At 43.2% G+C, this 22,788-nt stretch overlaps 1 protein-coding gene across 1 annotated transcript in view; it reads right to left on the bottom strand.

Annotated features, from left to right (window-relative positions):
* Positions 1-8,815: 8,815 nt before the first annotated feature.
* LOC142184480 (uncharacterized) overlaps positions 8,816-22,788 on the bottom strand; it is a 50,050-nt gene continuing 36,077 nt past the window's right edge. The window contains exons 8-9 of the mRNA XM_075259367.1: positions 11,948-12,070; positions 8,816-9,449 (exon numbers count right to left, since the gene is read on the bottom strand). Coding sequence (XP_075115468.1) covers positions 9,375-9,449; positions 11,948-12,070 — 198 coding nt within the window. The 3' untranslated portion in view covers positions 8,816-9,374. The remainder of the gene's footprint in view (positions 9,450-11,947; positions 12,071-22,788) is intronic.

Raw genomic sequence — 22,788 nt, 5'->3', positions numbered from 1 at the left:
CCATCTCTGCCCCCAGATTCATGTCCCTCCATTTCTGCCCCCAGATTCATGTCCCCCTATCTCTTCCCCCAGATTCATGTCCCCCTATCTCTTCCCCCAAATTCATGTCCCCCCCATCTCTGCCCCCAGATTCATGTCCCCCCATCTCTACCTCCAGATTCATGTCCCCCCATCTCTACCCCCAGATTCATGTCCCCACATTTCTGCCCCCAGATTCATGTCCCCCCATCCTTGCCGGGGGTGTGTCGGGATCTTCGGCGTTGGTCGGGGTGGGGGGGGGGGCATGTCAAAAGTTTGCCATAGGTCTCACCATTCCTAGTTACGCCACTGGCTCTCAATAAAGAAACAAGGGGAAAAAGAGCAGGATTTCGCAGAAAGGATCCAAAATTTGTGAATAAAGTATATAACAAAATTTATTTATGACACAAATACTGCCAGAAAATCAAGAGTTGTTCGAAAGTTTAGTTAGGCTTTAAAATACAGACATGGTAGCCGCTAAACATATGTTTGTATCACATTATAGGGGTCTACTAAATTGTTGAGACCCCCACTGATCATGAGAGCAGGTGGTGCTGACACTACCTGCTTCTATTCCTTTCAATGGGAACACAGGGGATAGCTGAGTGCTGTACTCTCCCTTGTAGGGCCAATTGGTTCTTGTCTGATTTATATTTCACCTTCCTCTAGATGAATATGGGGGAACAAAATTGGAAAATTTTCCAATTCCATTAACATCCTCTTCTATCTCCTAGTTAAATATACTATATTAATGCCCCCCCATCTCTGCCCCCAGATTAATGTCCCCCCTCCATCTCTGCCCCCAGTTTCATGTCCCCTCCATCTCTGTCCCAGATTCATTTCCCCCATCTCTACCCGCAGATTCATGTCCCTTCCATCTCTTCCCCCAGATTCACGTCCCCCATCTCTGCCCCCAGATTCATGTCCCCCATCTCTGCCCCCAGATTAATGTTCCCCCATCTCTGCCCCAGATTCATGTCCCCCCATCTCTGCCCCCAGATTCATGTCCCCCCATTTCTACCCCCAGATTCATGTCCCATTTCTGCCCCCAGATTCATGTCCCCCCATCTCTTCCCCCAGATTCATGTCCCCCTATCTCTTCCCCCAGATTCATGTCCCCCCATCTCTACCCTCAGATTCATGTCCCTCCATCTCTGCCCCCAGATTAATGCCCCCCATCTCTGCCCCCAGATTCATGTCCCCCATCTCTTCCCCCAGATTCACGTCCCCCATCTCTTCCCCCAGATTAATGTTCCCCCATCTCTGCCCCAGATTCATGTCCCCCTATCTCTTCCTCCAGATTCATGTCCCCCCATCTCTGCCCCCAGATTCATGTCCCTCCATTTCTGCCCCCAGATTCATGTCCCCCTATCTCTTCCCCCAGATTCATGTCCCCCTATCTCTTCCCCCAAATTCATGTCCCCCCCATCTCTGCCCCCAGATTCATGTCCCCCCATCTCTACCTCCAGATTCATGTCCCCCCATCTCTACCCCCAGATTCATGTCCCCACATTTCTGCCCCCAGATTCATGTCCCCCCATCCTTGCCGGGGGTGTGTCGGGATCTTCGGCGTGGGGTGGGGGGGGGGCATGTCAAAAGTTTGCCATAGGTCTCACCATTCCTAGTTACGCCACTGGCTCTCAATAAAGAAACAAGGGGAAAAAGAGCAGGATTTCGCAGAAAGGATCCAAAATTTGTGAATAAAGTATATAACAAAATTTATTTATGACACAAATACTGCCAGAAAATCAAGAGTTGTTCGAAAGTTTAGTTAGGCTTTAAAATACAGACATGGTAGCCGCTAAACATATGTTTGTATCACATTATAGGGGTCTACTAAATTGTTGAGACCCCCACTGATCATGAGAGCAGGTGGTGCTGACACTACCTGCTTCTATTCCTTTCAATGGGAACACAGGGGATAGCTGAGTGCTGTACTCTCCCTTGTAGGGCCAATTGGTTCTTGTCTGATTTATATTTCACCTTCCTCTAGATGAATATGGGGGAACAAAATTGGAAAATTTTCCAATTCCATTAACATCCTCTTCTATCTCCTAGTTAAATATACTATATCGTATACTATGTGGTAATGATTAAACCAAAATTTCACAGAGTTTTTAGTTTTCATCCATTTCTGTCATCTTTATTTTTAAAATTGTATGTAAGTTTCTACTATGACCAGCAATTCTGTAATTGGCTACTATTCTCTTTCTTTTTTTTTTTCTTTTTCTTTTTTTTTTTAAATGTAGATTGTGAGCCCGACATTGAGCTCACAATGTACATTTTTCCCTATCAGTATGTCTTTTTTGGAATATGGGATGGAAATCCACGCAAACACGGGGAGAACATACAAACTCCTTGCAGATGGTTTTATGCCCTTGGTGGGATTTGAACACCAGGAACTCCAGCGCTGCAAGGCTGCAGTGCTAACCACTGAGCCACCGTGTGGCCCCTGCTTCTCTTTCTTTTCTATTGTGTCTGTATCTTCTGGATATTGGACGTCTGCTTTTGATTTCCATTGTCATCCTCATCCTCTCAGCATAAGTTAGTGGAGTCACAGCTTCTGATCAGGGAGAGATTTATGGATTGGGTAATTAGACAGTCCCTGAAGGCCCTAACAAAAGATAACACTGTATGCACTCCTGATGATGAAGGGAAAACCTAACATTAGGATGCTACCCAAAAGTAACATTAGCATGACATATGGAAGACACTATTCCATGGATGATGAACCATGTGGAACTGTCAGGGCAACTCAGCTCTTGCATGCTTGGAGCTAAGCAAATGCAGCATTTCACATCATTTTAAGATTCATTAAAACCATAGGTGTTCACAGGCTATTTGGTTAGGAAGTTTCAAATGGCAGATGTGCAATATATAGGTTAAAGGACCATTTCTATTACAGACATATCACATTCATTTACACAACATGGCCCCCCTGACCTTTTCCCAACTGGTGATGTAACCAGCAGACCATATGAAGGAACAGCCAAGTAATTGCTGTACTGGGAATACCATTAAGATAAGATAAGATAATCCTTTAATAGTCCTACCATGGGGAAATTCAGTGTGTTACTGCAGCATGGATAATACAGTAATATAATTCAAGAAAGAACACATACAAGCTCATAGCAGAAAGAAAAGATACTAGGAGTCATAGCAACTAAGAAGAAAAAGAAAGACTCAGGATCATTTAGTTCTCTGCGGAGTGATCTTCACTTAGCCTGATGTTGATGATACAGCCTGACTGTGTTTGGGCGGAAGGATCTCCGGTAGCTCCTTCTCACATTTAGGGTGAAGCAGTCGGTCACTGACAGTGCTGCCCAGTGCTATTACAGTCTCATACATGGGGTGGGAGTTGTTCTCAAGCATGGAGCTCAGCATGGACAGTATTCTTCTGTCACCCACCACCTGCACTGGGTCCAGGGGGCTCCCCAGGACAGAGCTGGCCCTTCTAACAGGCCTGTTAAGTCTATTTCTGTCCCTGGTTGGTATGCTACTCCCCAAGCAGGCCACTTTGAAGAAAATGGCTGGTGCTACCACAGAGTTGAAAAAGGTCCTAAGAAGTGGCCCCTGGACTCCAAAGACCCTCCGCCTCCTGAGCAGGTAGAGTTGTGCATCCAGTCCAGCTTATTATAGAGCTGCAGCACACCCAGCACTTATAGGTCTTGACTATCTAAATGCCCGTTCCCTGGATTTCCACTGGTTTATGTTTATGTTGCCAGGAGTAGATTGAGCAGAAGAGAAAAGTATAAGTGCTTCCATCATATTTCCCGTTCTTTATGTAGCCACTCCTGAGCTTGGCTCAAAAAAACCACAGCAAAATTTGCAACAAAAATGCAGCTTTTGTGTATTGTGGGTCCTTGACCTAGACATATAAATGATGTATCTGAACAAGTGCAGAGATGAGCTTACTACATAAATATTGTGCCATATCCAAGTATTAAGCACAGGTGGAGTACTAGAACCAAACTAACTGCAGGGTGTGTCATTTCTTGGTAGAAATTAAAAATTGTGCACATGTCTTTTAGGGTGTACCTGGGAATAATGAAAGACCAGTGCGTACACATTTAATTTCAACAATTAAATTCAGTATAATAATTTGATATTATAGGAATACTTTCCTCTTTCAAGACTTGGAAAACTTGCCATATGAACAGATGAGGAGGAACAGAATATGGCTAGGGCTGAACAGCGACTTTTGGCTGTGACATTCGTCATGCATCCAAAAGTCAATGTGTCACCCTGCAGTAATGCAACTAATATAAGCGAATCAGTTCAGATTTCAACCTCGAGGTTGCTGCAGTGTTCAGATTTTGGGGGGTAACTGAGATATGATGTACTCACATAAAGAGATCTTTCTAGATATCATACCTTGTGCAGCAGTACAATGCTGTTGCAGTTTGTATAGAAATATAACCTCCTGTTGAAACTAATAGAACTTGTGACTCAGTCAGTAGAGTAACAGCCATACTTACTTTGTGTCTTGAGTGAATGAAGGAATTGAATAATGTAAATCTTTACAAAATATAAATTCAGAGAGGATCTACCGACACTGAGTAAATACTAATGAGCCAACAACCCATGAAAGAAACCATTCATCAAGTGACTGGGCGACAGGAACTGATTACTGGTAGACATTTATAAGGTCATTGTAGGTATATTCTTTATTTTTATAAGGTTTCCCATTCTTAGGCTTTTTAAAAATATCTCTGACAATCCTTCCAGGTTAAGGCCCCATGTAACAAGCCGCAGGTTTCTGTAGGTATAATTGACTTGTGTTTTTGCAAAACTGCGGCATCTGTTTTTAAAATTGCAGCATCTACACTGCAGATTGTATTCTGCAATGTTTGGATGGGGTCAGCCAGAATTCCATCCACTTTGCTGGGATTGCAAAACGCAACATTTTTGGATGCAGCATTTCCGCCGCAGCCAAAATGCAGCATTTCCGCAATGTGGGCGCCAGCCTCAAAGAGTTGTTTTGTATGTCAATTATGTGAAACCAATTGAGTTACAGCTGTAACAGCCACATGAAGAATGCTATAGACCGGGCTTTTCATCATTTATATGCTCGATATTCCTGCAATTCAGATTTTGGAGTTTTGTAGTTTTACTGCAGGATTTAATCAGGATCAGGATTGTATTGGTTGTATTTAAAATTTATAGAAGACAAAGTTATTACTATTATTATAGCCTACCTTGCTGAAGCTTTGCAATTTTAAAGCTTATTTACATTTTTATTTCTTCATTGTTTGATACTTGTCAGCAAAATATATATCTAAACCAATCCATAGTGCATTCCATGAATGATCACTCAATGTATAATACAAAAATATGTTTATTCTACAAGTATTTGCACTGAAATGTTTATCATTGTAACCTCATAGTCAGAAAATGTATCAATAAGATCAGGGGAACTCAACGGCTTTTAGTAAAGGCCCCCTGAACTGGGTCGGCCATTAGGTGAAGGTCTGAGATGACTATTACATGTCCGGTATAATGGCACATACAGAGGACTAGGAGTATAAGGGATAGGTAGCCACAGGCATAACTAAATTTCTGGAAGGCTTTTAAATAATGCAATCCATAATGCCTCCATAACAATGTCAGGCAAAGTGCCCCCATAGCAGTGACTATCACAGGGTACACATATCTGTACATATCTATAGCTGTACCAGCATACCTTTCAGAGGATAGAAAGAGGGAGAAACCTTGTGGTGCAGTGACATTTACATATGTTAGGCCGCACCTCTAACCTCATCAAGTCCCACCCATGCCCCCATTGTTCTCACATTGTTTTCCCATCCCATTGTTCTCCCACCCATGCCCCCATTGTTCTCACTCATTCCCATCCAGCCCCTTTGTATCTCCATACAGTAATAGTGCATCCTCCTTTTTGTAACATACAGTATAATGTCCCCTTAGTTCCCGACACACAGTATAATGTCTCCTTAGTCCTTCTTAGTATAATGTTCTTTTATGCCCCTATACAGTATAATGCCACATTACTAATTCTACATGGAATAACACCCCCTGTGACTACAACAGGGTATAAAGCCCACTTGTGGTCCCAACACAATAGATATCCCTGTTAGTGGCCCATACACAGTACAATACCCTGCAATCTCCCTCACACATTGTAATGCCCCAATAGTGACCCCACAAAGTGTAATACCTTATTAGTGTTTCCATACGGTATAATACTACGTTAATGTCCTCACATAGAATAATACCCCCTCAGTGTCACCACTGCCATTTTTTTTTTTACATAAAAGGGGGGTTTTGTGCTATAGGTTCAGTTCCATTGTAGTAAGTCCGGACCCCAGCTGTTAGCCATAGCAAACTCTCCATGTTTGCTCCAGGAAAGTGAGAGCAGTTGGGGAACAGACTGATATCCTGATGCTGTTCCCATTGTAGTGATGGGTCTCAGTAGGAGAAGCAGAGATTGCCCAAAGGTCACTGCTGCCTGTATTTTTATTTTTGTGCAGGCAGCAAGAACAAATGCCAATCTGCTCCTATACTGCTGGAGGAACAGCGGCCAGGATGTCAATCTTTTTCCCTACTGCTACCATCATCCTGGAGCAAAAGGGGAAGCTTCCCGCAGTCCCCTATACCTTCACTACTCTACCATTCCAGACAAGTGATGAACCAAAGGATGGAGTACACCATGGAATCAGCACTGATCTTATATAAATTCCAGAATTGGACAAGTGTATGCGGTGATTGAATCAACTCAATATAGATAACTCATTTCAGGGCCCCTTTTATAAAGCAGCACATACAAACATTAAAGAGGCTGGGCTTTAAATCATATAGAACAGACACACACACACACACAAAAAAACGTGTGAATGAGTGGGATAGGAGAATCAGCTGATTATGGAATAGACTAGGGGCACCAAACAGCAAAAGCAAACAAATGTTTGTAGATGATTCCCCTCAGATGATAGGCAAAGATGGGATCTGAAAGACTCAGGGAAGACATCTGATAGAGAACACAGCTATGGTTACCTTATGGGTAACCATACTAATGATAAATGAGAGGGAGAACAAGATATTTCTGGCACTCAAGATGGATTTTTTTTATGCGTTTATTGCAGGCATCCAAAGTTATACATATATAAAACGTTTCGGTCCAATGACCTTCATCAGTTATAACGGATGCAGCAGGGGTAGATATGTGGAAAAAGGTGCAGTATGGAGGGTGAAGCTGGACCTTTTTCCACATATCTACCCCCTGCTGCATCCGTTATAACTGATGAAGGTCATTGGACCGAAACGTTTTATATATGTATAACTTTGGATGCCTGCAATAAACGCATAAAAAAACATCCATCTTGAGTGCCAGAAATATCTTGTTCTCTGGATTATGGCGGTGAGATGCCTTTTCTGAGCACCTAGCATTCACCGAGTGACGGATCATTACATAAAGATAAATGAGAGGGAAATATGGTTAAGGGGTTGTCCCATCTCAAGGATCCTATCTATACTGGTAGCTTATGTAAATTGAAGACTTTTCTTAAATATATTGCTTTAGAAATGTTGCTTTGTTTGCCTGCTATGCGAACTTATTCCTCCCATTGTTGTATTGAGCTGTGTGATAAGACAAGTGACTCACTGCTCTGCTGGCAGGACAATCAGTTCAGCTAATTGTAGTTTGCTGATAAAGCCTGGTCTGTTATGTCTCTATGTAAACACACAGATAACACTGAGTTCTCTACAAGCATGTGCATATTATCTGATCTGCATAAGTATTGTGATACTTCTGTGTCCCATTCAGCAAAAGCTAGGGGGGAGGGAGAAATACAGGAAGTGAAAAGAAGAAACAACCGTCAAACTGCTGAAACAGTAAGATGGGAAAACCCCTTTAAGGAAGGCTCCAAGTCAAGTGCGTCTGAGATCAAACAGCATAGGAGTCCTAGAATAGGCTGTAAATGTGCCGATACTGCAGCCAAACACAATGGCTGAGTGTAGAATATTTGGATAAGTGAAAGGGGAAAATGGGAGGGACAAGATGGACTGCAGGACATGGAGGATGGGAGGAAATGGTACAATAATAAATAAATAAATACAACTGTATGAGGAATTTATAAATACATAAAAACATAAATGTATTAAAAATGTATACACATAAAAAGGAAATGAATGTCTGCATATGAATGTGGGCATGTAAAATGAAAACGACAACCCAGGCTGATCTACAAACAGTATAAGAGAAGCAAACAGGATGAAATAAGATAAAATAAATAATGCATAGAACACTAGGGATAAAATGAGAGATAGAAATTACTCTTAAGAATCTCGTTTAGACCGTGCGGAGAGATGTAATTGAGTTTAACAATTCTGAACACTTCCTATTTGCGTACCCGCTGGATTCTATCAAGGAAACTTTCTGGGATAAAATCCATCCAGGTCCCTTTAAAATTGGTTAAAGATGAACTACAAAAGTGCAGGGCATGGCTGGACCGGCTATGTTTAAGGGACCCCGTTGTTTCTATGGCGGTTCATATGGGTTTGAAAGATATGTGGTGCAACCAATGTATTGTAATCTGCATGTGGATTCAGTTACATATAGAAAATATTGTCAGGAACAGTTTATGGAAGTATTAATAAAGAAGCTGCTGAAAGAGTATGTGCTATGTGTGATCATTGTACAACACTTACAGCCTTATCAATGTAACAGACAATGTGAGATGACCAAGCATGTTCATTATACAATTAGCTTTGCTCAAAGACTGATTGGCAAAACTGGGCACGAAACATAGAAGTGGGGCATCAGCAGACAATAATTTTAACACCCTGAACCCTCTATGTTATTATAAGCCCAATTTCTTTAATGTTTGTTTGAACCTCACAGCTGTTTTGTAAAAGGGGTCCTAGAGCTCCAAAACATATTATCTATGTACGAGTTAATTCAGTAAAGTACATTGAGTACCACATACACCTGTCCAAGTCTGGAATTCATAGAGGTCCACACCTTGGTGACACCTTCCACTCTTTTTCCTAGTGTAGCACATCCTTTGGTTCATCATAAGCCTTAACCTTGGCTGCCCACAGCACACTGAGGAGAGACATCGCTGCAATCTCTACTAGACTAATTCTGCATTAGATGTGTGACTAACTAGCACAACCCCTTTAAGGTCATCCATGCTTCTCAGACCTCTTTCTGTTCTCTTCCTTACATGCCTGTTTACTAGTCCAGGTGACTGGCACCCACGGTCTAGGTTCAGACCTTGGTCTAACAGTTGTGTTCCCCTGATCTAGATGTTCTTGGAATATTTGTCACAATAGAATGTAGCAAGTTGTTTCCATTAAGATCTCTTTGGCAGTGTGATATTCCATGATATAATGTCATCTCATAAATAGATTGAATGGATAGTGTTGGTGCTGTTTCTTCTTCTTGACATGACTGTCTGCAGAACATCCGTGACCTGTAATATAAATACATCATCGCTATCAATGGTATAAAACTTTATTTGCGCTTGTCATGTTTCGGTAGGTTCACACTAGCGCCTGCTTTCCATTGGAGGACCAGAACAATGGATAAAATGGTCCGCTGTAATAGTGGTTACACATGGACTAACACAGACCCCTTGACTTTTCTGGGATAGGTCAGGTGTCCATCGTTTTAACACTAAAATCGGCGGAGGAAAAAGTTCTCCGTACAGTACTTTTATGTACACCGATTTCAGACAGACAATGTGACAGAGTTTCCAATGGAGATTTCGCTGCCAATGCGAACCTAGCCTTAACTGGTATATGATCAGTCTATTTCCCCAAATATAGAAATCACTAGAAGTGCACATTATATTACATTCTGTTTTCATAGACCCACTTCCTGCTACACTGCACCAAATACTCAGCTGTGAGGGCCGTCTACTACCAAAGACTCTCTACCCACATCCCAGACTTCATATCTGCAAACGAGAAGAGGAAACTCTACATCCTACTGGGAGAAGAGGAGACCACTGTGGAGATCGCTGCCCAATACGTGTCCAGCTGTCACCAAACAAGAGGAAGATGAGACACATGGACTATCAAACCCCCCACCCACCACCTGAACACGACTAAGCCCCCCGCATCACCTGTTTATCCCATACTCACCGATACCCACATGCCCCAAATAAGAACGATGAGACCCTAAGCACACTCAAACCCCCAACCCACAGACCTCGTACCACCACCACCCCAACCCCTTTGTTTTTTTGCTTTGGCAACACCAAATATTTTATTCTTTGGTAATGCTAATAAAGCTCATTTGCATCTTGTATCTTGTATTGCTCAGTTACATACATGTGATCAATTTTTTTTTGTTGTACATGTAAATCTTAAAATTATTCATGATCACATATAGCAGATTCACTGAGAGGCGAAATAAGGTTTGTAAAAATCCATGCACTTGCTTACAAAGGGTATTTATTCACAAATTTCTGCAACAATTTTACCATGTGTTAACATAACTGAAGTTGGCCATTTACAATTTCATTAAACCATGCCTATTTCTTATTCAGGGATTCTATTTCAATAGGAAAAATGCCATTATAGATCACCAATAAAAAGAGAACTGTACAAGTCCTCCATCAACTGCTACACAAATGGTTCAGCTTTTTCCTTTATCAAACGGAATCTTGTAGATCGCCTAGAGGTGTTCTCTGATATGTAAGGACTTGTCTCACGAGGAATGATGAATATTTGTTTTTTTATTTATTTTGTGACTGAGGGTAACAGCAGAAAGTGAAAAAGGCCAAGTGTAAAAAGCAATAAAGTGAAATAAAAGTGGATATTTTTTCCAGTTATTGCTGTCCATTAAACATTATGACCAATACGGAAGCCTAGTCCAATAACAATAAAGAGTGGGGAAGTGAATATTTCAGTTTTATATGTGGGGGTTTCTGTAAACTGGCTTGGGCAGGTGAACTATTCAAAAAGGCAAGTTGTAGTGGGAGAGAATGGGAGGTTGTATGCAGTTGTAAGGGGCGTCGATCTCTAAGCTAGGGCAAAGAAACTTGGTATTGGTAGTGGAGAGAGGTAACGTGTGAAGTGGCCCATGTAGGCAATCCCAATGGCAGCACTGAGAGTAGAGGTTTAATTATAGCTGTAAGTGCCTGGGGGACTACAACCACCATTATATACACTGCAGACCCCCTCAACCCTGCCCCAGCTTGGGAGGTCAGGTGAGAGTGCCTGGCCTACCATTGACAACTACTACTACTACTACTACTACTACTAGTTTTACAACTACTATTACTACTAATCCTCTGGTTCCCTCCAATTGAGTTGTATACGGCACCAACCAGAAGATATAGAATCCTCAATCATGTCTCAATAGTCCAATGCTCAAGTGGTACCTGGAAATTACATATAGCCAACTTTTGCAGCATGTTTTCCTTATCTATACTGTCTGCTGTTTATGTACATATCTTAGACAACTATTTCCCGCTTGTTCAAATTATAAACACACATCTTAAGAAGCACAAGTTCCTTTCTTTCCTAGTCTTTTAGGCCCGGTTCACATCTGTGTTCGGTAATCTGTTAGGGGTGTCCGCATGGGGATCCCCGAACGAACTACTGAATACATTGATAAGAGGTTTGCAGTGAAAGCACATGGACCCCATAGACTATAATGGGGTCCATGTACTTTCTGTGTGGTCTCCTTATCATGCGGACAGGAAAGTAGTTTGTGAAGTACTTTTCTGTCTGCATGTTCTGTGCCAACACCGCATGGAAAACACATGGACTCCATTATAGTCTATGGGGTCTGTGTGCTTTCATAAGCTCACCGCTTGCCAATGCGTTCGGTATTCCATTTGGGAGGTCCCCATGCAGGCTCTCTGAACGGATTACTGAACGCAGATGTGAACCAGGCCTTCCAGCCATGGCATCAGTCTTGATAGAAATTCCCACTCCCCAACTACATATGTCATTTTACCTGTGCTTTAGGTACAGTTCCAACCTTGACAAAATTAATGATTCCCATTTTAATCTCTGTACAGTCCACAACAGTAAATCCAAAGTCAATATTATGTTCCTCATCAAGAAGGATTCCATTAACCTGGAAAAGAAATGGGTAAATGTCTAAAATTGGCATCTATCAGCATACACATTAACAATGTAAACCTTATACAAGTTTGTTCCAAAAATGTATTACAAGGCCGTGATTTTTATGCCGAGTCATTTAGCCAATCTTTAGGGATAACTTTGGCTAATAGGGTGCACTGCATATATATTAATAATAGAACCAGGGGTGTAACTACCGTAGAGGCAGCGGAGGCGGCTGCCACAGGGCCCGGGCCATTAGGGAGCCCGGTGACGGCTGCTACCGCTGCGTTTTTTTTTTTTTTAATAGGCTGTTACGGGCCCTATTCACTTGCCGTTCCTGGCTGGGCCGGGATCGGTAAGTGACACCGCGGGCCCCACAAATACTATCATTATACTCGGGGGTCTTTGCAGGCCTGCGTCCCGGGTCATGTGACGTCTAACGTCATTTCAGAAGGATGGCAGCGGAGAAGACAGCGTAGGAGCTGGGGACAGGTAAGAAACAGTAATTTTTTATGTTTTTATTCCTGCAGGTCTCCGATTATTATACTCTGGGGTCTGAAAAGACCCCAGAGTATAATAATTGATTATGGGTGTCCACTATGGGATATAATACTGTGTGCAGGGGACACTATTGGGGATGATACTGTGTGCAGGGGACACTATTGGGGATGATACTGTGTGCAGGGGCAAGTATGGGACATTATACTGTGTGCAAGGGCCAGTAAGGGACATAATACTGTGTGCAGGGGCCACTATGGGGGATAATACTGTGTGCAGGGGTCACTAAGGGACATAATACTGTGTGCAGGGGCCAGTAAGGGACAAAATACTGTGTGCAGGGGCCAGTAAGGGACATAATACTGTGTGCAGGGGCCACTAAGGGACATAATACTGTGTGCAGGGGCCACTATGGGGGATAATACTGTGTGCAGGGGCCAGTAAGGGACATAATACTGTATGCAGGGGCCACTATGGGGGATAATACTGTGTGCAGGGGCCAGTAAGGGACATAATACTGTGTGCAGGGGTCACTATGGGGGATAGTAATGTGTGCAGGGGCCACTAAGGGACATAATGCTGTGTGCAGGGGCCAGTAAGGGACATAATACTGTATGCAGGGGCCACTAAGGGACATAATGCTGTGTGCAGGGGCCAGTAAGGGACAAAATACTGTGTGCAGGGGCCAGTAAGGGACATAATACTGTGTGCAGGGGCAAGTAAGGGACATAATACTGTGTGCAGGGGCCAGTAAGGGACATAATAGAGTGCGGAAGAGGGGGCCGGTCGAGGTCTTCGACGTCGGTGTCAGTTGGGGGGGGGCCCTGCCATTCCTAGTTACGCCACTGAATAGAACCCACCAGAAGCTTCTCAATATAGTCCCTTACAAACAGTCAAGGGCAACTGATAGAAGATTTTTGCAATGTTGTTGACCTCCTGATAACACCAATAGTCGACATGTCTCATTTCAGGACTACTTCTTTAGATTTGTCTTAAAACATAGAACCAATTGCTGTCTGCCACCTTTCACTTTTCTCAGGGCTAAGCCCACTCACTTTAGAAGACTTGGGATGCCATTCACATCTCATTGTTAAAATCCAGTCTTTACATTCAGGTGTATACTCTTCAAAAGGAAATATTACAGACTGACTGAACTTTGAAGCCTATTTTAACGTTCTTGAAGTTTTGTCAGGCTTTTTGACACTTTGAAGCATGCGTCCCTTCATCAAAGTGGCAGAGAATTCAGACTATTTACTTAAGTGGTAGATCCGATATAGACCTTCTAAAAAGTAATGCCCCAAAATGAAAAGATTATAGAAAATAGAGCAAATGATGAAAGATACCTGTTATTTTTCTGTTTGAAGACATGAGTTGCTGAGTATTTTCATGCCTTGAAAATTTTAGTGGTCGTTCAGAAATATAACATATATTTAACAATTGCCTTATTGTGTACAGTATAATAGTATAACAACAAATACTTGGAGTCAACTGGCCACTGTTGTACTCGTCCCTGATGTTTACAATGGAGCAGATCAATTTGGGCAGAACAGCTTCGCCTTCAGGTACACTTGTACCAAAGTCCTGTGATAGGAAACTTCTGCAAAAACCTGTATATTGTGACCCACGGAAATGAGATAACATCATAGTCAGATGATCTCAGTGTCTGGTGACCGTGATTTGTGGTACGCTGGGTGTTTGGCGTTTCCTGACCCGTGTCGCTCCGCTCAGTCCATCCCCACTATCTGGGGCTCTGGTGAACACCATTGTGGGGTTGGAGTTGGTGTGGCCTGGGAACTGTTAAACATGCGGCGCCGTGTTGACCATTTAAATCAGTGTATCTAGTACTGGTTCTCACTTTGGCTCTGAACTGCATCTGTAATCCTAACAACACTTCTTAGAACTAGACTTTTATCTATAGAAACATGTAAACATATTTGTGAAAAAGAGAATAAGGATGGGAAAAGCAATATCACATGTAAATAACTGCATGCAGATCTGTACCGGGGGAAAAGACTCTATGAAACAAACCCTTGCACACACATCGGTTTGTTGGAGCCTTTCTGCACCCTCTGGGTCAAATAATCTGCCGATCTCTGTCTATTTCTGCAAGCTACAACATATATCAAGGAGCAAGTACCTCCAAGCATTTGTACAATATACAAGAATTAAATGTTATTGACATCTTGGCTCAGCTACAAGCTATAGATTCACTTGAGCTTCAATTGTCTTTATATCTAAAAGATAAATGGTAAGTTCATTTCCAGCCAGCATGCTACATCAAGCGCTCTCTCTTTGGGCATATTCTACATAGAATACATTATAGCCCAAAATTGAAGAACAGAAAAAAAAATAGCTATTAGTCTCTGTCTGTAGAAAACCATCACATTTGCTCCCACCATATTAGCCAGCCTCTGGTATTGTTTGCAATCTTCAAAGACTTGTCTATACATAAAGTGGCTGTCAGTGATGAAGTGATGATGGCCTCTTTCTGCAGGCCACTCATAAAGCATCGAACAACCTGAAAATGTCTTTCTTAATAGATACTGGAAGTGAATGGTATTAAGCTTAAGCTATGTTTGTATCCAGTGGCGTAACTAGGAATGACGGGGCCCCGTGGCGAACTTTTGACATGGGCCCCCCCGACCGACAACGAAGACCTCGACCAAACCCCTTCCTACGCATTTCTGCGCGTTCTATTATGCCCCATAGTGGCCCCTGCATACAGTATTATCCCCAATAGTGGCCCCTGCACCCAGTATTATCCTCCATAGTGTCCCCTGTACACAGTATTATCTCCCACTGTGGACACCCATAAACAATTATTATACTCTGGAGTCTTTTCAGACCCCAGAGTATAATAATTGGAGACCCAAGGGGCCACTCGGTGGCTCAGTGGTTAGCACTGCAGCCTTGCAGCGCTGGAGTCCTGGTGTTCAAATCCCACCAAGGGCATAAAACCATCTGCAAGGAGTTTGTATGTTCTCCCCGTGTTTGCATGGATCTCCATCCCATATTCCAAAAAAAAAGACATACTGATAGGAAAAAATGTACATTGTGAGCTCTATGTGGGGCTCACAATCTACATTTAAAAAAAAAAAAATAATAATTGGAGACCTGGGGGAATAAAAACATAAAACACTACTGTTACTTACCTGTCCCCGGCTCCTATGCGGTCTTCTCCGCTGCCTTCTCCGCTGCTGTCCATGTTCAATGACGTCGGACGTCACATGACCCAGGACGCAGGCCGGGTTCATGTGAAATCAGAGACGTCAGGAAGGAGGCAGGATCGTGGAGAGATAAGTAACATGTTTTTTATGTTTCTTACCTCTCCCGGTCCGCCAATCATTATACTCGGGGGTCCGAAAAGACCCCCGAGTATAATGATAGCAGTGGAAGCGGCTGTCACCGGGGCCCTAATGTCCCGGGCCCTGTGGCAGCTGCCTCCGCTGCTATGGTGGTAGTTACACCACTGGTTGTATTATCTTCAAACACTCCAGTATATTGCTAGTTAATAACAACGTAGAGTTATCTAAGGGCATGCACAGAATCAGCAATCCCTGTCACAACAGCAGAATGATCCCCGCTGCCAACGGAAAGCTCTGCCAGATGTATTAATTATCATTAATTAGATGTAATATCTACCAATCTGTTTTCATTTTCTTTTATCAACTGTATTTTCTTAAAGGTTTTTACATTACAATGCAAAGCACAAAGTAAGATGTAGCAGTAACAAAAATAAGCAAAAAGAAAATAACCAGTTATACAGAATTGGGGTTGTAAAATAATATCACCCAGAGGAGGTTGTTCCGTTCCAAGCCTCCTTTTAGTCTGGGCCCTATGGCAGTAGTATATCATATCGCTGTATTAAGTGCATTACTGATGCTAGGGAATACTGTCTCTTTTGGCAGGCCCAGGCGCCAATATATCTCTCCCCGACAATCCCACTCTACTCCTTCCACTCCTCAGACTACCTCTGCTTCCTATAGTATCCAAATCCTTCCCCAGCCAATTTTTAATATCCAAAATATATTTAAAGAAGACCCACAGTCCACTTGATACCTGAGCAACATTGGTTGTAAGCCTGTTCATTCCTGACTTATTCTTGACTTATAAGTGGTAGTCATCAATATACAGCAGGGGTCAACAACCCCCACTCTTGGCATGCAAGTCCTAAAGCTGGGTTCACATCTGCATTTGGCTGTCTGTGTGAAATCAGTTTTTGAAACATCCCAAAATCTGATTTTGAATGGTTTTACACCCAATTGATTTCAATGGGTTTTGAGCATTTCCATCTTGTCTGGTATCTACTCTAATGTCTAAGGCCTGGTTCACACCTGCGTTCGGTATTCCGTTCGGGGGTCCCCATGTGGACTCCGCTTGGGGACTTCCCGAACAGAATAATAAACGCATTGAAAAGCGGTGAGCAATGAAAGCACAGAGACTCCCTAGACTATAATGGGGTCCGTGTGTTTTCCGAATGCTGTCTGCACGAGTCATGCAGAGAGGAAAGTAAGTCATTCTGCGTGGAAAACACATGGACCCCATTATAGTCTATAGGGTCCATGTGCTTTTATTGCTCACCGCTTGTCAATGGGTTCAGTATTCTGTTCGGGGGAAGGGGAGGTCCCCAAGTGGACTCCCTGAACGGAATAGCAAACGCAGATGTGAACCAGGCCTAAGACTACTAGTGATTGGAATGAGACCAAGTCCTGTGTGAACACGTGAGACACATCCATAAAAATAACCTGTAAAGTGACTAAACAGCCTGCCATCCCAAGATGCAAGAGAAGGTCAATGCCCAATAAAGTCAATATGTGGAGTCTAGAAAGAAAACCCCTCTGAACTATGATCATATTTTGTGAAAAATCACTTTGAGATTGATGTAAGGCTGGAGAAGTAATGTCAACTGATATTTCCAAGGATCATATTCTGTTATGCCAAGTTTTGTGTTTCTGTAAGAAGTGGAACGGCCAAGAATTGTGCCTCTGTAAAGATTATAACTGCCAAGTTAGTGCCCTCACTGAAAGAATACTTATTATGTCTTGTAAGACAGTTGTAACCACTAAGCCTATTGCTGCTTGTAAGATACTTGTATCTACCAAGACTGCTGCTTCAAATCTTGAGTGAACACCTGTGCCGATTATTTGCTGAATATATGTCTTCCTCATGTATGGCAGAATATAACCTAGTAACCTTATATGTGGTCCTGGGAATGTTGCTAACCTATAATAAAGACAGACCGCTGATCGTTCGTATTTGACAGAAGAAGGCCTTTTAAGGAGATACAAAGCTAAATTGCAAGTTAGGGTTGGTTCACACTAGCGTTGTATTCCGTCCGCAAGGAGTCTGCATGGAGACCCCCCCGGACGTAATGCAATCGCAATTGCAAGCGATGTGCTTGCAAAGCACATGGAGCCCATAGACTATAATGGGCTCCGTGTGCTTGCCGCGCACTGCCTGCATAAATGAATTGTGCGGGCAGTGCGCGGCAAGCACATGGAGCCCATTATAATCTATGGGCTCCGTGTGCTTAACTGCACAGCGCTTGCCTTAGCGTTGGTATTCCGTTCGGGGGGGTCACCATGCGGACTCCTTGCGGACGGAGGACGAACGCTAATGTGAACCAGGCATTAGTGAACTTTAATGAAATGTCTTCTTTAATTGGTGCCACTTTTTGTGTGCCAAAGATAAACCCAAAAAAGTAGTGACATTAGATCATTGAATTTCACCAGAACACCAGGGAGACTCAAAGAAAACTTGCAAAATACTCTAATCTTTAAAGTAATTTATTTGCTTATTTAGTAGTGCTTTGATATAACTGGACTCCAGGGGATGATCTGATAACGCAATGTTCTTCTATCCATACCCCTACTGCTACTTCTCAGTAACTTCGCTCTTCTGTATGAAAACAGCTGTGATCAAACAATAGTTTGATTCCATAGGAATATATTGAGTTGTCTGTATTTTAGCTTTTGCACATGATGCTTATTATGTATTTGATATTTCATCTCAGACATTCTAATTACGTTTAAAGAGCATCTGTCACCATAATGCTGTTTTCTATGTCTTTGGAGGAATCTTTGTAGAGTCATACATATACATAGTCTGCTCTATGTGATTTTCTTCCAGCAACTTCAACCAAAACTTTCCTGAATTTTAGCTCATATCACTGATGAATATTTATTAGAAGTTCCAAGATCAACTCTCTTAGAAGAGGGAATTTAACAGCCAATTGGACAAGTGACACTCCTACTCTTAGATCAGCACCTACATGTATTCCATCAGGACCAGCACCCCATTTTATTTCAATCAACAGGAATTGACTGCATACTTCAATAACCAACGAGGTATATGTATATATTTTGGCTATAATATGCAAGTTTATAGTTATGAATTCATTATTACAGGATGCAGCCAGGCCCTGTTACATTGGTTTAGGATAAATGGGGTTCTAGTACTACTGGGATGCATACATATAGGTGTTGAACAGCCCTGCAATTCTAATAGTATGGGCATTACTAGTAACTGTAAGCAATGGCATAACTAGGAATAGCAGGGCCCCAAGCATTTGACATGACCCCCCAACCCCCTTTCCTACACACAATATTATGCCCCATAGTGGCCCCTGCTTACAGTACTATGCCCCATAGTGTCCCCTGCACACAGTATTATGCCCCATAGTGTCCCCTGTACACAGTATTATGCCCCATAGTGTCCCCTGCACACAATATTATGCCCCATAGTGTCCCCTGTACACAGTATTATGCCCCATAGTGGCCCCTGCACACAGTATTATGCTCTATAGTGGTCCCTGCATACACTATTATGCCCCATAGTGGCCCCTGCACACAGTATTATGCCCCATAGTGGACCACATATGAACAATTATAATACTCTGGGGTCTTTACAGATCCCAGATTATAATGGTCAGAGACCCAGAGGAGGATACAAGCATAAAAAACTGAGTTACTTACTTCCCCTGGATCTGGTGCACTCCCCGCTACTTTCAGCCATCTTAAATGGAGTACCAGAAGTCACATGAATCAGGCCTGCACTGCAATGCATAATGACGCCGGCCTGGCCATTGTGACCCCAGTAACCCCAGCAGGTAATGGTCTAATAAAAAAAAAAATCAGGGTTCCACCAGGCCCCCTAATATCATGGGCCCTGTGGCAGCTGCTTCCGCTGCTACCCCGGTATTTATGCTACTGACCATTGTGCATCTTGTATTGTAATATGATTGGCACCTGATCTGGCCTTATCTGTGCACATTTGGGATACTAGGTATCCATCAAATGCAGGTGTACATACTGTATAACTATTTCAGAATTGCTGAATTTTTCCATTTCCTCTTAATAAGGTTTTCCAATACATTATACAAAATGGTGTACATTTGTCCCACATAAAAACAAGCTATCATATGGCTATATTGACGTGAAAATAAAAATGTTACAGCTCTTGGAATGAATGAAAAAAAAAAGTTTTAAAGGAGTTGTTCAGGATTTGGAGCAATGTGTGGTGGCCGGAGAAGGTGTACAATTAAAAAAAACATACTCAGCTGTCCTTGGCGGTCTACTGTCTGCCACTGCGACCTTTCCCTCTCATGCCTGAGGCTCACGTGACCACTGAGACCAAACAGTGGCTTCTGCAGTTGCTGGAAAGGGATCGGTGAGACCAGGGCTGACATAAGGACCCGGCGTACCCGGGGAAGTGCCAGGGCCCCAAACTCCTGAGGGGGCCCGCTCAGCATTGGCGTACAGGGTCCACGGCCATCTGGAAGTTGCCAGGGCCCTAGATTACCATGATACCCTGTTTCCCTGACTGCTATACATACTGCTAATGGAAAGGGGCCTAGCAATTGCCTAGCAACAAGCCCAGGGAAGTTGACTAAAAATAAAAAAAAATACTTATACTCACCTGTCCTGGGCTCAGCATCCTCTCCAATGCTCTTCTGGCTAGTGTCTGAGGTCCTGCTCCCTAGGCCTCACTGCTGGGGCCTGTGATTGGGACCCAACAGTCACATGGTGCAAATCGGCATAATGACGTTATCGTGCCCCACGTGACTGCTGAGGCCCATTCACAGGCCCCAGCAGTGACGTCTGAGGAGCAGTACCTCAGTCACAAAGGCAGAAGAGGAGCGAGGATACCCAGGAGAGGTGAGGTACGGTGAATATAAGTGTTTGTTATTTTTAATCACTTCCCCTGGGCCACTGCAGAGCATGTAATGCTGTGTGGGGGCCACTGTGGAGCATATAATGCAGTGTTAGGGCCACTGTGGAGCATATTATACTGTGTGGGGGGCTACTGCGGCGCATATTATACTGTGTGGGGGCCACTGCGGAGCAAATTATACTGTGTAGGGGGCTACTGCGGAGCATATAATGCTTTGTGGGGGTCAGTTCAGAGCATATAATACTGTGTGGGGCCAATGCAGAGCATATTATACTGTGTGGGGGCTACTGCGGAGCATATAATATTGTCTGGGGTCACTGAGGAGCATATAATGCTGTGTTTTGGCCACAGCTGAGCATATAATACTGTGTGTGGGCCACTGTGAAGCATATAATACTGTGTGTGGGCCACTGCGGAGCACATAATGCTGTGTGGGGGCCACTGCGGAGCACTTAATGCTGTGTGGGGGCCACTGCGACGTACATAATGCTTTGTGGGCTACTGCTGTGAATATAATGCTGACTGAGGCAGCAAGGGATAAAGAAGTACCGTATTTTTCGGACTATAAGACGCACTTTTTTCCCCCCAAATTTGGGGGGAAAAGAAGGGTGCGTCTTATAGGCCGAATGTGGCGCCTGGCATCCGCTCTAATAGAGAGGCGGATATCGGCAAGGGATAGACGCTGGGGCCTGAGACATCGCTGCGCTCCTCTGCCCTGCATGAAGCCAGCAGCGGCAGCGGCGATGCTATTCCGCTCCTCCGTCCCCCCGCCGCTGGCTTCATGCAGGGCAGGGCAGCGATGTCTCAGTCTCCCTTGCCGGCATCCGCCTCTCTAGTACAGCGGATGCCGGGTCAGTATCGGTGGCCCCTTCTCCCCCAGGGCCGGTCCCCACCGGCCCCGTACCTGTGAAGTTGCAGGTCGGTTCCTGCCGACCTGTTCGGGTGAGAGCCGGGAGCCTAATGAGGCTCCCAGGCCTGTCACTGCAGTATTAGTATTGCGGCTGGGTCTATGACCAGCCGTAATACTAATAGACAGAATGTCCCATAGACGGCAATACAGTTGTATTGCCGTCTATGGGACTTGCAATCAAGCGACCGCAGGCTCAAGCCCCCGGGGGGGAATAAAATAGTAAAAAAAAAAAAAAAAAAACCCTTTAAAAATATATAATAAAAATATGAAATAAATAAAAGTTCTAAATCACCTCCTGTCCCTAGAATATATATATATATATATAAAAGTAGAAAATCATATATCATAAACCACCGGGTTTTTTTTCAATACAAGGTGATCTAAGCAATAGATAGTCCCCAAAATGGTATAACTAAAAAGTACTTCTGGCCCCGCAAAAAAAAAAACACTCTATGCGTCCCGGTACAGCTGCAGGGTCACCTGTCAATGTGGCCTTGCAGCTGTTGCAAAACTACAACTCCCATATATTAAACACTAGCTGGTACCCGCGACTTCGTCTTCGGTGATTGTAGCAGTGGGTATATACAGGTTTGGGTAAGGTTTTCGTACTGTGTATAAGGTATGAGATATGAAATGTAACTTTGTATCTTGTTTTTGCTATAATTCAGAGAATACGTGAGACTTGTGTGTTGAAGTTACTTTGTATTTGAGCTGCTATACGGTTTTGTGAGAAATGTTACATAGTGACTTTGGGACAGAGGTATTTGAAGTTAACCCCTTCCCGTCTATGGCATTTTTTGATTTTGGTTTTTCATTTTTGACTCCCCTCCTTCTAAACCCCATAACTTTTTTATTTCTCCGCTCCCAGAGTCATATGAGGTCTTAATTTTTCTTGGGACAAATTTTTCTTCATGATGCCACCATTAATTATTCTATATAATGTACTGGGAAGCAGGGAAAAAATTCTGAATGGGGTGGATTTGACAAAAAAATGCATTTCTGCGACTTTCTTACGGGCTTTGGTTTTACGGCGTTCACTGTGCAACCAAAATGACATGTCCCCTGTATTCTGTGTTTCGTTACGATTCCGGGGATACCAAATTTATATGGTTTTATTTACATTTTGACCCCTTAAAAAAATCCAAAACTGT

The sequence above is a fragment of the Leptodactylus fuscus genome, chromosome 11 (assembly GCF_031893055.1).
Source record: "Leptodactylus fuscus isolate aLepFus1 chromosome 11, aLepFus1.hap2, whole genome shotgun sequence".
NCBI classification, from domain to species: Eukaryota; Metazoa; Chordata; class Amphibia; order Anura; family Leptodactylidae; genus Leptodactylus; species Leptodactylus fuscus.
The sequence above is the reverse complement of the archived record's forward strand: the minus strand, read 5'-3'. Positions and strand labels throughout refer to the sequence as shown.